At 44.8% G+C, this 13,286-nt stretch overlaps 1 protein-coding gene across 1 annotated transcript in view; it reads right to left on the bottom strand.

Annotated features, from left to right (window-relative positions):
* Window positions 1-13,286, bottom strand: part of LOC126427973 (nascent polypeptide-associated complex subunit alpha, muscle-specific form-like) — a 243,096-nt gene that overhangs the window by 179,493 nt on the left and 50,317 nt on the right. Inside the window, exon 6 of the mRNA XM_050089859.1 lies at window positions 9,858-10,043. Within this exon, the coding sequence (XP_049945816.1) occupies window positions 9,858-10,043 (186 nt within the window). The remainder of the gene's footprint in view (window positions 1-9,857; window positions 10,044-13,286) is intronic.

Below are 13,286 nucleotides of genomic sequence, written 5' to 3'. Positions count from 1 at the left end.
TACTACAGCATCATCCGCGAAAAGCCGCATGGAACTTCCGACACTATCTACTAGGTCATTTATATATATTGTGAAAAGCAATGGTCCCATAACACTCCCCTGTGGCACGCCAGAGGTTACTTTAACGTCTGTAGACGTCTCTCCATTGAGAACAACATGCTGTGTTCTGTTTGCTAAAAACTCTTCAATCCAGCCACACAGCTGGTCTGATATTCCGTAGGCTCTTACTTTGTTTAACAGGCGACAGTGCGGAACTGTATCGAACGCCTTCCGGAAGTCAAGAAAAATAGCATCTACCTGGGAGCCTGTATCTAATATTTTCTGGGTCTCATGAACAAATAAAGCGAGTTGGGTCTCACACGATCGCTGTTTCCGGAATCCATGTTGATTTCTACGTAGTAGATTCTGGGTTTCCAAAAACGACATGATACTCGAGCAAAAAACATGTTCTAAAATTCTACAACAGATCGACGTCAGAGATGTAGGTCTATAGTTTTGCGCATCTGCTCGACGACCCTTCTTGAAGACTGGGACTATCTGTGCTCTTTTCCAATCATTTGGAACCCTCCGTTCCTCTAGAGACTTGCGGTACACGGCTGTTAGAAGGGGGGCAAGTTCTTTCGCGTACTCTGTGTAGAATCGAATTGGTATCCCGTCAGGTCCAGTGGACTTTCCTCTATTGAGTGATTCCAGTTGCTTTTCTATTCCTTGGACACTTATTTCGATGTCATCCATTTTTTCGTTTGTGCGAGGATTTAGAGAAGGAACTGCAGTGCGGTCCTCCTCTGTGAAACAGCTTTGGAAAAAGGTGTTTAGTATTTCAGCTTTACGCGTGTCATCCTCTGTTTCAATGCCATCATCATCCCGTAGTGTCTGGATATGCTGTTTCGAGCCACTTACTGATTTAACGTGAGACCAGAACTTCCTAGGATTTTCTGTCAAGTCGGTACATAGAATTTTGCTTTCGAATTCACTGAACGCTTCACGCATAGCCCTCCTTGCGCTAACTTTGACATTGTTTAGCTTCTGTTTGTCTGAGAGGTTTTGGCTGCGTTTGATCTTGGAGTGGAGCTCTCTTTGCTTTCGCAGTAGTTTCGTAACTTTGTTGTTGTACCACGGTGGGTTTTTCCCGTCCCTCACAGTTTTACTCGGCACGTACCTGTCTAAAACGTCATAACCGTAGACCCACGCCTCGTAATCAATTACGATTCCCTTAAGGAACATCTCGTTCTCATTTGCGCGAAGCAAAAGCTCTTCACAGACTGGGAGGCGAAGGTCTTTCTGGTCTTGTCTCATGAGCCGTGGGACGAACTTGGCGGCAACACAATGCATTCCAAAACGCTGTGTCAGGATGTCACGACAAGATTCAACGGAAATGCTACATTGTTCTGCAATCCCTCGCACAGTCACAATTTCGTTGACGTTCCTGACACGAGCGTCGTCGGTAGACATCAAACGGCGTCCTGAACGAGGCTCATCTTAAACTTCCGTGAACCGCGTTAACAGTTCGTAACACTGAGTACGGCTTAAGCAAACATCACCGTAGGCTTCCTGCATCATTTAGTATGTCTCTGTAAACGTTTTCTTGAGTTTCGCGTAAAATGTAAGGCAGACGCATTGCTCCTCTACCTCTGCCATCTCGAATTTCGCAAACTGTGAGACACGACGTTCTACTCAGTACAGCAGTGAACAATAATTAACAGACGTACAACAACAATGAAACTTCCGGCAGTCACACGTTAAACACAGGCGTGCGCAGGGATGCCAACTGCATTTCGCTCCAACACACCAATGGCGCGAAATTACGAATGTTCCGAAGTATGTTGAACGGACCTTTTGTTCTTATAGGTACGTAACGTCTATGCAACAATTTGTTTACCATACGCATTTCGCTTCATTTATTTCGAAAGTTTCATCAGTAGCTTGTAATACATGTTTCCTTTTTTTACTTGCAATAAACGTATTATGCGGTAGATATAATATGCTTCTGTATTACATTTTGTCGTATTTTTCTTTTGTTTTATAGGTTAAAAACAACTTTTCTTAGCCCAAAGTTCGCAATGTGAACTTTTCGTTCCCAGCGCAGTTAACTCATGTGTGTGGTCCTGGAGAGGTATTTGTTAGTTTCCATACTCTAGCTGATTTCTGGCGTTCTTTCACTCACATTTGCCACTTTCCATTTTGTGATCAACATAGGAGTATCTGTGTTTTCGGTGTGTAGTGTTGGCAACTGTTGTTTGTATGTCTTTCTTTTGTTTGTGTCATGGTTTGATATTTTTCATTTGTAGTGTGTAGTTGACATTACGAACTTTGTGCAAAAACAGTTGTTTTTAACCTAGATAACGAGAGAAAAACTCGACAAATTGTAATATAGCAGCAAATTATATCTATCACATAATAGGTTGTTTGTACGTAAAAAGGAACAAGCAAAGGCCTTTTACAGGGCTGTCCCATGTCACCACCATTATTTAAAACCTGTACAGATATTAGCCTTAGAACATGGTCTCGTAAATGTAATAGTATGGGATTAGAAATAAGAGATGGAGTTTACCTACATCATTTATTGTTTGCTGATGATCAAGTAGTCGTAGCACAAGATGTGCAATCAATTAGCAGTAGCATACAAAACTTGGGGTTCGAAGATTAATTACCAAAAAAACAGAATACTTGACTAATGATACAGATGAGCTATACACTGAAGGAATGAAAATCGAAAAGATAAACACTTTCTGTTATTTGGATCCATTTTAGAAATCGAGGGAAAATCAGAGTCAGAAATCAATAAAAGAATTAGTAGCGGACGGAAGGTCATTGGGATGCTTAACTCAGTCTTATGGAGCAGGAATGTAATGAGCAGAACTAAAAAATTAATATACAAATCCATATCAGAGAGTGTGGTTCTGTATGGAAGGGAGACCTGGACAATAAACATGAAGCACATTAAAAAATTACAAGCTCTTGGGATGGACTTCTGAAGAAGATCGGCAAGAATCTCCAGGAGACAGAAAATAAGGAACACCGAAAAAATAAGGAGAATGGAAATAAAAGAATATATGACGTAATGGATAGGAAGCAATTACCGTGGTACGAGCATGTACGACGAATGGAGAAAGCCAGAATACCAAAATTGATGCTGGAGCGGGGACCAGAGGGGAGAAGAAGAAGAGGACGACCTGTGACCACCTGGCTCCAAAATGTACAGCACACAATGAGGAGAATGGGCGCAGAGGAAGAAGACACACAAGATCGAAACACCTGGAGGAGTATTTTGAAAATATAGTTTAAGAACTTTATTCATTGTATAGTAATTTCCGAGTAAATTATTATGTTGGATATAAGCCTCTGTAATGTGGAAAGGCTCAAAATAAAAAAAATAAAAAGAGGAAACATGTATTACAGGCCACTGATGATGCTTCCCAAATAAATGAAGCGAAACGCGTATGGCAACAAACGAACTGCCTTCAGTTGGTTGCATAGACGGTGCATCCCTCCAAGAATTTAAAGCAACTGAAGGGAAGAGGGAAACAGAAAAAAATACTTCGTATTTATTGAGCGTCTACAGTCTACCGTGTACAGAAGGGTGCATGGACGTTATCCATCTCCATCACCTGGATTTCGCGCTCTTTTGCAGCAAAGGTGTTTGTAAGTTTTTAATTAGGAACGAGTGTACTTTCGCTTTCGTGTGTCGTGTGATTGAGGCAAGAAGCAGCCGCGCCGAGACGGGTAGAGAACGAAGAAAATTTACAATAATTCGGTGAGCTTTCTATTTGAGAGACGCCGTAGACTGTACGCAATTGCAATTTTCGAGTGAAGATACTCCTGTTCGCGTGTGGTGTCACGAGATGGTCAGCCAAAACCGTTACACGTGAAAGACCGTTACCGCGAACCAGTGTCAATTATGAGGAACTGCAACAATTTACCAACCGCAAAACTGGATATCCGAGCAGTGACTTTCAAACAATAGAAGTGCTCGCTAACGAACGCTGTGTTTGAACAGCGCGACAATAGGTCGCAAGATATTGCAAACGGATCATTGTGGCTGAAGAGCTAATTGCGTTTATGACTATCACATAGTTAAAACAGTTTTGGCGGAATATACGCGGTTCATTACCACATGCTTGTGGTCCGTATTACGTATTTGCTTCCTGAATGCGCAGTTAACTAAACGGTTATAGCACTTGATTCACAGTTCATAGTTCCGAAAGTACCCACGAGAGCGGTAAAGTGCCCAGGAGAAAAATAGATGGCTGCAGCTAGGTACACACGGTCGTTAAATACTCTGAACCATACACTCGCATGTGTAGCTGCGTTGTTCGTCTGACACTGTATTTTCAGGACATAGAATATCTTTTTGGCCCCTTCATCCCAGCCATTACAGAGTGTGTGAAAGCGTTCCTTGGCAACAGGAAACTGCGTTCAGTCAGTGCTGATTATGGACGGGATTAGTAAGTAGTAGATTGGATCAGTAAGTAGTAGATTGGATTAGTAAGTAATAGATTGGTTTAGTAAGTAGTAGATTGGATTAATAATCAGTAAGAATTAGTTCAAATGTCTCAGAGCACTATGGGACTTAACATCTTAGGTCATCAGTCCCCTAGAACTTAGAACTACTGAAACCTAACTAACCTAAGGACAGCACACAACACCCAGCCATCACGAGGCAGAGAAAATCCCTGACCCCGCCGGGAATCTAACCCGGGAACCCGGGCGTGGGAAGCGAGAACGCTACCGCACGACCACGAGATGCGGGCAGTAAGAATTAGTAGTGCGTTTGGTGTTGAGCTGTCTCAGGAGCGCTTTTTCCTGCATAATTTTAAGATTTCATTATCAGTGCCTGGACACAAATTTCCTAAAGTAGGGCGACACAATTCTCAAACAAATACGAAAAAAATCGTTGTTGAAAATCAGATGATTTCCGTTAAGGAACACTTGTAATTTACTAAGATAGACTTCGGGAACTGGGTGTGTAGCATGATACTCTGATGATTGTGAAGTAGCTGGTTAAGTTTCTTCCACTAATTTAAGCGCCTTACTAATTAACAAAATGAACAACAAATGCTGAATCATAATTTTTTTGTTAAATAAAAAGAAGAAATTTGCAAGGTATGAAATAGAGAATACAAAACTTTTCTATTTCTACAGACTCAGTAGTATTATCGATGTATGTAATATTGATTCATTTAACAATAAGGCGTTTTGAATGTCTACATCAAATTTTAAGTTACTTTCATACATCCATTCATTAGAAATAACAAGATGTTATTTTTATTAATTACATAAACAAGATTTCATTTTTATTTAAAAATATCATTCTGTATTTGTTAACTGATATTTCTGTTTGTTAATGCTTATGGAACTGAAATAAAAGTAAAGAAAAATAATACTAGCAGAATTCAAAGAACCTACGATTACAAGCCATTGGCGCTATACAGCCAGAATGGCAGCTCATCAGGTTCAGTCAGAGGCTGTTGAATCTTTGAAAGGAGAAACTGACTGGAGCTATGATCAATGGCATTTGACATATGCCTTGCGACAACCACTCACAGCCACTAATGAAAAAGTGATGGACAAGCAGTTGGAAAGAAACAAGAAGAATGAATATGCGAAGCTTCACAGTCTGATAATAGTGAAGTTCCTGGTTAAAATTCTCACTAGTGGCTGATCTTCTTACATCAACTAAACTCCCATATTTATTAACGCAAATAAATGTTGAATTAGCGCATATTTATATAATTTTTTAAACAAGAAGAACAAATTTGTTATCTTTAATTTCTAACTGGATGTATGCATTGAGAAGAAATAAAAATTTGGTGCAAGTTGCAAGATGTCAAATAGAAAGCCAAATACTTCCCTGATTCTGCAGATTAAACTATTACTGACAAACATAATACTGATTCATGTAACAACAAGACGTTTTGAATGACTGTACCAATTTTAAGTTTTTTTCGTGCATCGAGTAACTAGACATAAAAAGCTGTTATTTTTATTTTAAAAATATGATTCTATTATTTTTAGATCTTATAATTAAATTTTCCTCAGGACATGTAAGTCTCATCTATATCTACGATAATGATGGAAGCTAAAGAAATGAATTAAAATTTGTGTCATGGCTGGGATTTGAACCTCGGTCTTCTTGTTTACATTACAGCTCTACAGCACTATGGCTAATATTTCTGCACGGGCTATTGATTATACACTCCTGGAAATTGAAATAAGAACACCGTGAATTCATTGTCCCAGGAAGGGGAAACTTTATTGACACATTCCTGGGGTCAGATACATCACATGATCACACTGACAGAACCACAGGCACATAGACACAGGCAACAGAGCATGCACAATTTCGGCACTAGTACAGTGTATATCCATCTTTCGCAGCAATGCAGGCTGCTATTCTCCCATGGAGACGATCGTAGAGATGCTGGATGTAGTCCTGTGGAACGGCTTGCCATGCCATTTCCACCTGGCGCCTCAGTTGGACCAGCGTTCGTGCTGGACGTGCAGACTGCGTGAGACGACGCTTCATCCAGTCCCAAACATGCTCAATGGGGGCCAGATCCGGAGATCTTGCTGGCCAGGGTAGTTGACTTACACCTTCTAGAGCACATTGGGTGGCACGGGATACATGCGGACGTGCATTGTCCTGTTGGAACAGCAAGTTCCCTTGCTGGTCTAGAAATGGTAGAACGATGGGTTTGATGACGGTTTGGATGTACCGTGCACTATTCAGTGTCCCCTCGACGATCACCAGTGGTGTACGGCCAGTGTAGGAGATCGCTCCCCACACCATGATGCCGGGTGTTGGCCCTGTGTGCCTCGGTCGTATGCAGTCCTGATTGTGGCGCTCACCTGCACGGCGCCAAACACGCATACGACCATCATTGGCACCAAGGCAGAAGCGACTCTCATCGCTGAAGACGACACGTCTCCATTCGTCCCTCCATTCACGCCTGTCGCGACACCACTGGAGGCGGGCTGCACGATATTGGGGCGTGAGCGGAAGACGGCCTAACGGTGTGCGGGACCGTAGCCCAGCTTCATGGAGACGGTTGCGAATGGTCCTCGCCGATACCCCAGGAGCAACAGTGTCCCTAATTTGCTGGGAAGTGGCGGTGCGGTCCCCTACAGCACTGCGTAGGATCCTACGGTCTTGGCGTGCATCCGTGCGTCGCTGCGGTCCGGTCCCAGGTCGACGGGCACGTGGACCTTCCGCCGACCACTGGCGACAACATCGATGTACTGTGGAGACCTCACGCCCAACGTGTTGAGCAATTCGGCGGTACGTCCACCCGGCCTCCCGCATGCCCACTATACGCCCTCGCTCAAAGTCCGTCAACTGCACATACGGTTCACGTCCACGCTGTCGCGGCATGCTACCAGTGTTAAAGACTGCGATGGAGCTCCGTATGCCACGACAAACTGGCTGACACTGACGGCGGCGGTGCACAAATGCTGCGCAGCTAGCGCCATTCTACGGCCAACACCGCGGTTCCTGGTGTGTCCGCTGTGCCGTGCGTGTGATTATTGCTTGTACAGCCCTCTCGCAGTGTCCGGAGCAAGTATGGTGGGTCTGACACACCGGTGTCAATGTGTTCTTTTTTCCATTTCCAGGAGTGTATATCTGCTAATCAACATTTATACTTGTTAATAAACACGGAATTAAAATAAAAGTAAAAAACTCATAATAGTCAGATTCAAACCAGCTACTTTATGATTACAAGACGTTAATACTTCAACTCAGTTGCTGAAGATTCTGTTAATTGATCTTAATTGATCTTAAGTGTTTTCTAATTAACAGTGCTCGGAAATCTTCTGCTTTGCATGACATATTTTTTTCATTTATGTGAGGATTATGTCGTACTGATTTAGGAAACTGGCGCAAGGGCACATCATTTTCAGGTCTTATGATTATGAAGGAAATGAAAGAGAGCTCACCTATGAGGTCCACCATGTCAGTTTTCGACATACGTACAGTAGCCTACATACTTAGGCTATGCTGGCCCCTAACCCAGGCTGTTCCAGAGCACGGCACTGGCGAATGTCCATCAACTCGCCCACAGTTAGGCTTGTATTACATTATCATACTTCTTTCTCAAATAAATTTGATGGTGTAACAGGGCACTTCGTCAAATCTCGCATGTCGTCAAATAAATATGATCAAATATAAGGTCTCACCGTAGATTTGATCATGAGTCGTTCTTCTTCTGTTCACTGCAACGTGAAAAGTAACTGCATGGAGCACTGGCGTCGCTACAACTACCTGACGTCTCTGTAGTTTGTAAACATGTCTTCAAAGTTGTGCGTTCCTTTGACTTTTTGTTTTTTAATGAACTTGCTTCGACTACGGTTGGAGGTGAGCAAGGGACACTGTGCATGCTATTAATTGTGTGTTGATAATCGGGTGGAATATGATGCAGGTGACCCGTGTCCACAATCACAGCTACAGCCATCCACCTCTGCATCTGGACTCATCCAGGCAGCTTTTCAGTGAGACGGAATAGATGACATGGTCACAATACAGCTTTTTGGCACCCTGACAAAGATCTTTCTAAAAGAAATATGACGAATATTTAATCACATTTCTTTGACAAAGAAATATGATAGAGTAATACCGGCCTTAGCGACATATAATGTTGGATAGCGGTACGTTCACAGCTCGTTCTGGACACATGAGGGGCACCTGCCCATCACTGCCCATGGGCGCGCTTCCAGCATGGCCGCTTATGTTAGGCCTAGGCTCGCTGAGTGTCTGTCCTTGAGGTGTTTGCCCTCCCTTGCCCACAAGTGTCTGCTTGTAACAGAACTGGACCAGCCTGCTCTTACCGATGTTGTGTCCAGTGTAGAGGGGTACTCTAGCATGATCAGCCTGCTCTAACGCATATTTTGTCCAGTGTACACGGGTACTGTAGCTGTCCCAGCCTGTTCTAACCTGTGTCGTGTCCAGTGTAGAGGGCTACTCTAGTTGGATCAGCCTGCTCTAACCCATATTGTGTCCAGTGAGGAGGGGTACTCTAGCTGCACCAGCTGCTCTAACCCATGTCATGTCCAGTGTAGAGGCTACTCTAGGTGGACCAGCCTGTTCTAACCTGTGTTGTGTCCAATGTAGAGGGCACTCTAACTGGACCAGCCTGCTCTAACCCATGTCACGTGCAGTGTAGAGGGCTACTCTAGCTGGACCAGCCTGCTCTAACCCATGTCATGTCCAGTGTAGGGGGGTACTCTGGCTGGACCACCTACTCTAACCGATGTCGTGTCCAGTGTAGAGGGGTACTCTAGATGTACCAGCTCTAACCCGTGTCATGTCCAGTGTAGAGGGTACTCTAGCTGGACCAGCCTTCTCTAATGCATGTTGCTTCCAGTGTAGAGGGGTACTCTAGCTGGAGCAGCCTGCTCTAACCCATATTGTATCCAGTGTAGAGGGGCATTCTAGCTGGACCAGCCCACTCTAACCTATGTTGTGTCCAGTGTAGAGGAGTACTCTAGCTGGACCAGCCTGCTCTAACCCATGATGTGTCCAGTGTAGAGGGGTACTGTAGCTGGACCAGCCTACTCTAACCCATGTCATCTCCAGTATAGAGGACTACTCTAGGTGGATCAGCCTGATCTAACTCATGTCGTGTCCAGTGTAGAGGAGTACTCTAGCTGGACCAGCCTACTCGAACACGTGTCGCGTGCAGTGTAGAGTGGTACTCTAGCTGGACCAGCCTGCTCGAACCCCTGGCCTGTCAAATGTAGAAGAGTATCCAGCAGGTGAACACGCTGTTGCTGACGGCGAAGACACAACGTGGGAGACGCGATGCGACAACACACGGAGCTGCCAGTGTACTGTGGTGTACAGTTGTGTTGTGTTGGGTTACCTTGACGTTGCCGCCGCCCGGCGAGTGCTTCACGTTGTCCTTGGAGCCGACCTTGGGTTTGGCGCGGTCCTTGAAGTCCAGCTTGACCGTCTCGATCTTCTTGTCGCCGCCGCCCGGCTTGTGCGTCGCGTTCTCCAGCGAGCCCACCTTGGGTTTGGCGTTCCAGGTCAGCTTCACCTGCTGGATCTGCAACAGTAGACACACAACACTGTACAAACTGCTGCTGCGGAGGAGCAAAAATTTCAGTACACGGAGTGAACCGTTTAACGATCCACATCACCCATCTCTGACATGCTTAAGATACCAGTCATATCCACTTAAGCGCCAAAGAAACTGGTATAGGCATGCTAATTCAAATGTAGAGATACGTAAACATGCAGAACACGGCGCTACCTATATAAGGCAACAAGCGACTGACGCAGTTGTTAGATCGGTTACTGCTGCTACATTGACAGGTTATCAAGAGTTAAGTGAACATGAATGTGGCGTTACAGTCGGCGCACGAGCGATGGGGCACAGCATTGTCGGGGTAGCGATGAAGTGTGGATTTTCCCGAACAACCATTTCACAAGTGTATCATGAATCAAATAAAACGTCAAATCTCCGACGTCGCTGCGGCCATATAAAGATCCTGCCAAATCGGGACCAACGACGACTGAAGAGAATCGTTGAACGTGAAAAGTGCAAACCTTCGCAAATTGCTGTAGATTTCAATGCTGGGCCATCAACAAGTATCAGCGTGAGAACCATTCAACGAAACGCCTTCGATAAGGGCTTTTGGACCCAAAGGCCCACTCGTGTACCCTTGACGACTGCAAGACACAAAGCTTTACGCTTCGCCTGGGCCCGTTAATACCGACGTTGGACTGTTGATAATTGTTAACATGTTGCCTGATCGGTCGAGTCTCGTTTCAAATTGTATCGAGCGGATGGATGTGTATGGGTATGGAGACAGCCTCATGAATTCATGGATGCTGCATGTGAACAGAAGAGTTTTCAAGCTGGTGGAGCCTCTGTAATGGTGTGGGTCATGTGCAGTTGGAGTGATGTGGGACCCCTGATACGTCTAGATACGACTCTGAAAGGAGATACGTACGTGAGCATTCTGTCTGATCACCTGCCTCCATTCATGTCCATTGTGCATTGCGATGGGCTTGCGCAATTCCAGCAGGATAATGCGACACCCCACACGTCCATAATTCTTAAGAGTGGCTCCAGGAACACTCTTCTGAGTTTAATCACTTCCGCTGGCCACCAAACTCCCTAGACATGAGCATTATTGAGCATATCTGGGATGGTTTGCAATGTGCTGTTTAGAGGAGGTCTCCATCGCCTCGTACTCTTCCGCATTTATGGAGAGCCCTGCAGGATTGATGGCGTCAATAGCCTCCAGCACTACTTCAGACATGAGTCGAGTCCATGCCACGTCGTGTTGTGACACTTCTGCATGGTCGCGGGGTTCCTAAATGACATTAGGCAGTTGTACCAGTTTCTTTGTCTGTACCAGTTTCTTTGGCTCTTCAGTACGCTCTCACCCAGGTAAATAGTAGAAAAACCCTGATATAAAGATGCCCACCATCATGAAGTGCAACATGGCCACATTGAAGGGCACAGAGCTCGAGCGCTTGAAACTGTACTCGTCTGTGATTTTTTAAATTTTAATCTACTAACAGTTTCTGTTAATTATGGTCACTGTCAGTGTAAAAGAGACACAAAGGATGTGCATACTTGTAAGTGACACTTTTTTCCTTTGTTCTTATTTCATTCTGTTGCAAACTGTCACCAGTACATTGCTCCTCTTCAACTGAGAACGTTAATAAAACAATTTACATACAGAAAAAGCATTCTTGGTTGCACAAGATAGGTTCCATTTATCTTCACATGTGACGTGTATTGCTTATTCTACGCATCATCATACGGTCTGCGGAAATTACGAGGGTGAGTCAAATGAAAACCTTAAATATTTTTTTAAAATATTACTTATTGTGCGAAGCTGTATCACTTTTGAACATAATCTCCCCCACGCTCAATGCAAGTCCTCCAGCGCTTGCTTAAATTCTTTAAAAAAATTCTTTTGGTAGTGTGCGCAACCACTCGTGCACCGCGTAGCGTACCTTTTCATCAGAACGGAACTTCTTTCCTCCCATTGCGTCTTTGAGTGGTCCAGACATATGGAAATCACTTGGGGCAAGGTCTGGTGAGTATGGTGGATGAGGAAGACACTCGAAATGCAGGTCTGTGATTGTTGCAACTGCTGTAGGGGCAGCGTGGGGCCTTGCATTGTCATGTTGCAAAGGATACCTGCTGACAGCAATCCACGACGCTCTGATTTGACTGCAGGCCGCAGATGATTTTTTAGGAGATCTGTGTATGATGCACTGGTGACAGTGGTCCCTCTAGGCATGTAATGCTCCAAAATGACGCCTTTTTCGTCCCAAAAGAGAGTCAGCATAACCTTCCCTGCTGATGGTTCTGCTCGAAACTTCTTTGGTTTTGCTGATGAGGAATGGCGCCATTCCTTGCTCGTTCTTTTCGTTTCCGGTTGGTGGAAGTGAACCCAGGTTTCGTCCCCAGTAACGATTCTTGCAAGGAAGCCATCACCTTCTCGCTCAAAGCGCTGAAGAAGTTCTTCCCAAGCATCAACACGTCGTTCTCTCATTTCAGGAGTCAGCTGCCGTGGCACCCATCTTGCAGATACTTTGTGAAACTGGAGCACATCGTGCAGAATGTGGTTCAAATGGTTCAAATGCCTCTGAGCACTATGGGACTCAACTGCTGAGGTCATTAGTCCCCTAGAACTTAGAACTAGTTAAACCTAACTAACCTAAGGACATCACAAACACCCATGCCCGAGGCAGGATTCGAACCTGCGACCGTAGCGGTCTTGCGGTTCCAGACTGCAGCGCCTTTAACCACACGGCCACTTCGGCCGGCCAGAATGTGGTGTGCTGACGCATGAATAATCTGTAAACATGCTGCAATTTGATTCATTGTCACTCGGCGGTTTTCCTTCACTGTGGCTTCAACTGCTGCAATGTTCTGTGGAGTCACAACTCGTTGTGCCTGACCTGGACGAGGAGCATCTTCCACTGAAGTCACACCATTTGCGAATTTCCTACTCCATTCTTGCTGCTGTGACAAACATGCATTGCCGCACTGAACCTTCATTCTTCGAGGAATTTCAATAGGTTTCACACCTTCACTACGCAAAAACCGAATAACACAACGCTGTTCTTCGCTGCTGCAAGTCGCAAGTGGGGCGGCCATCTTTATACTGATACTGCGCCGGTATGTGTGCATCTGCACTATGCTGCCACCTACAGGCCATTCAGCAGGCTGTTTTTAGCACGCTTACCAACGTACAGGATAACGGCGCGAAATTTCGGTGTGTTATTACAAATTTAAGGTTTTCATTTGACTCACCGTCGT

Source organism: Schistocerca serialis, chromosome 12 (genome assembly GCF_023864345.2).
Source record: "Schistocerca serialis cubense isolate TAMUIC-IGC-003099 chromosome 12, iqSchSeri2.2, whole genome shotgun sequence".
Classification (NCBI taxonomy): Eukaryota; Metazoa; Arthropoda; class Insecta; order Orthoptera; family Acrididae; genus Schistocerca; species Schistocerca serialis.
Note: the sequence above shows the minus strand (reverse complement) of the source record. Positions and strands in the feature narration are given on the sequence as shown.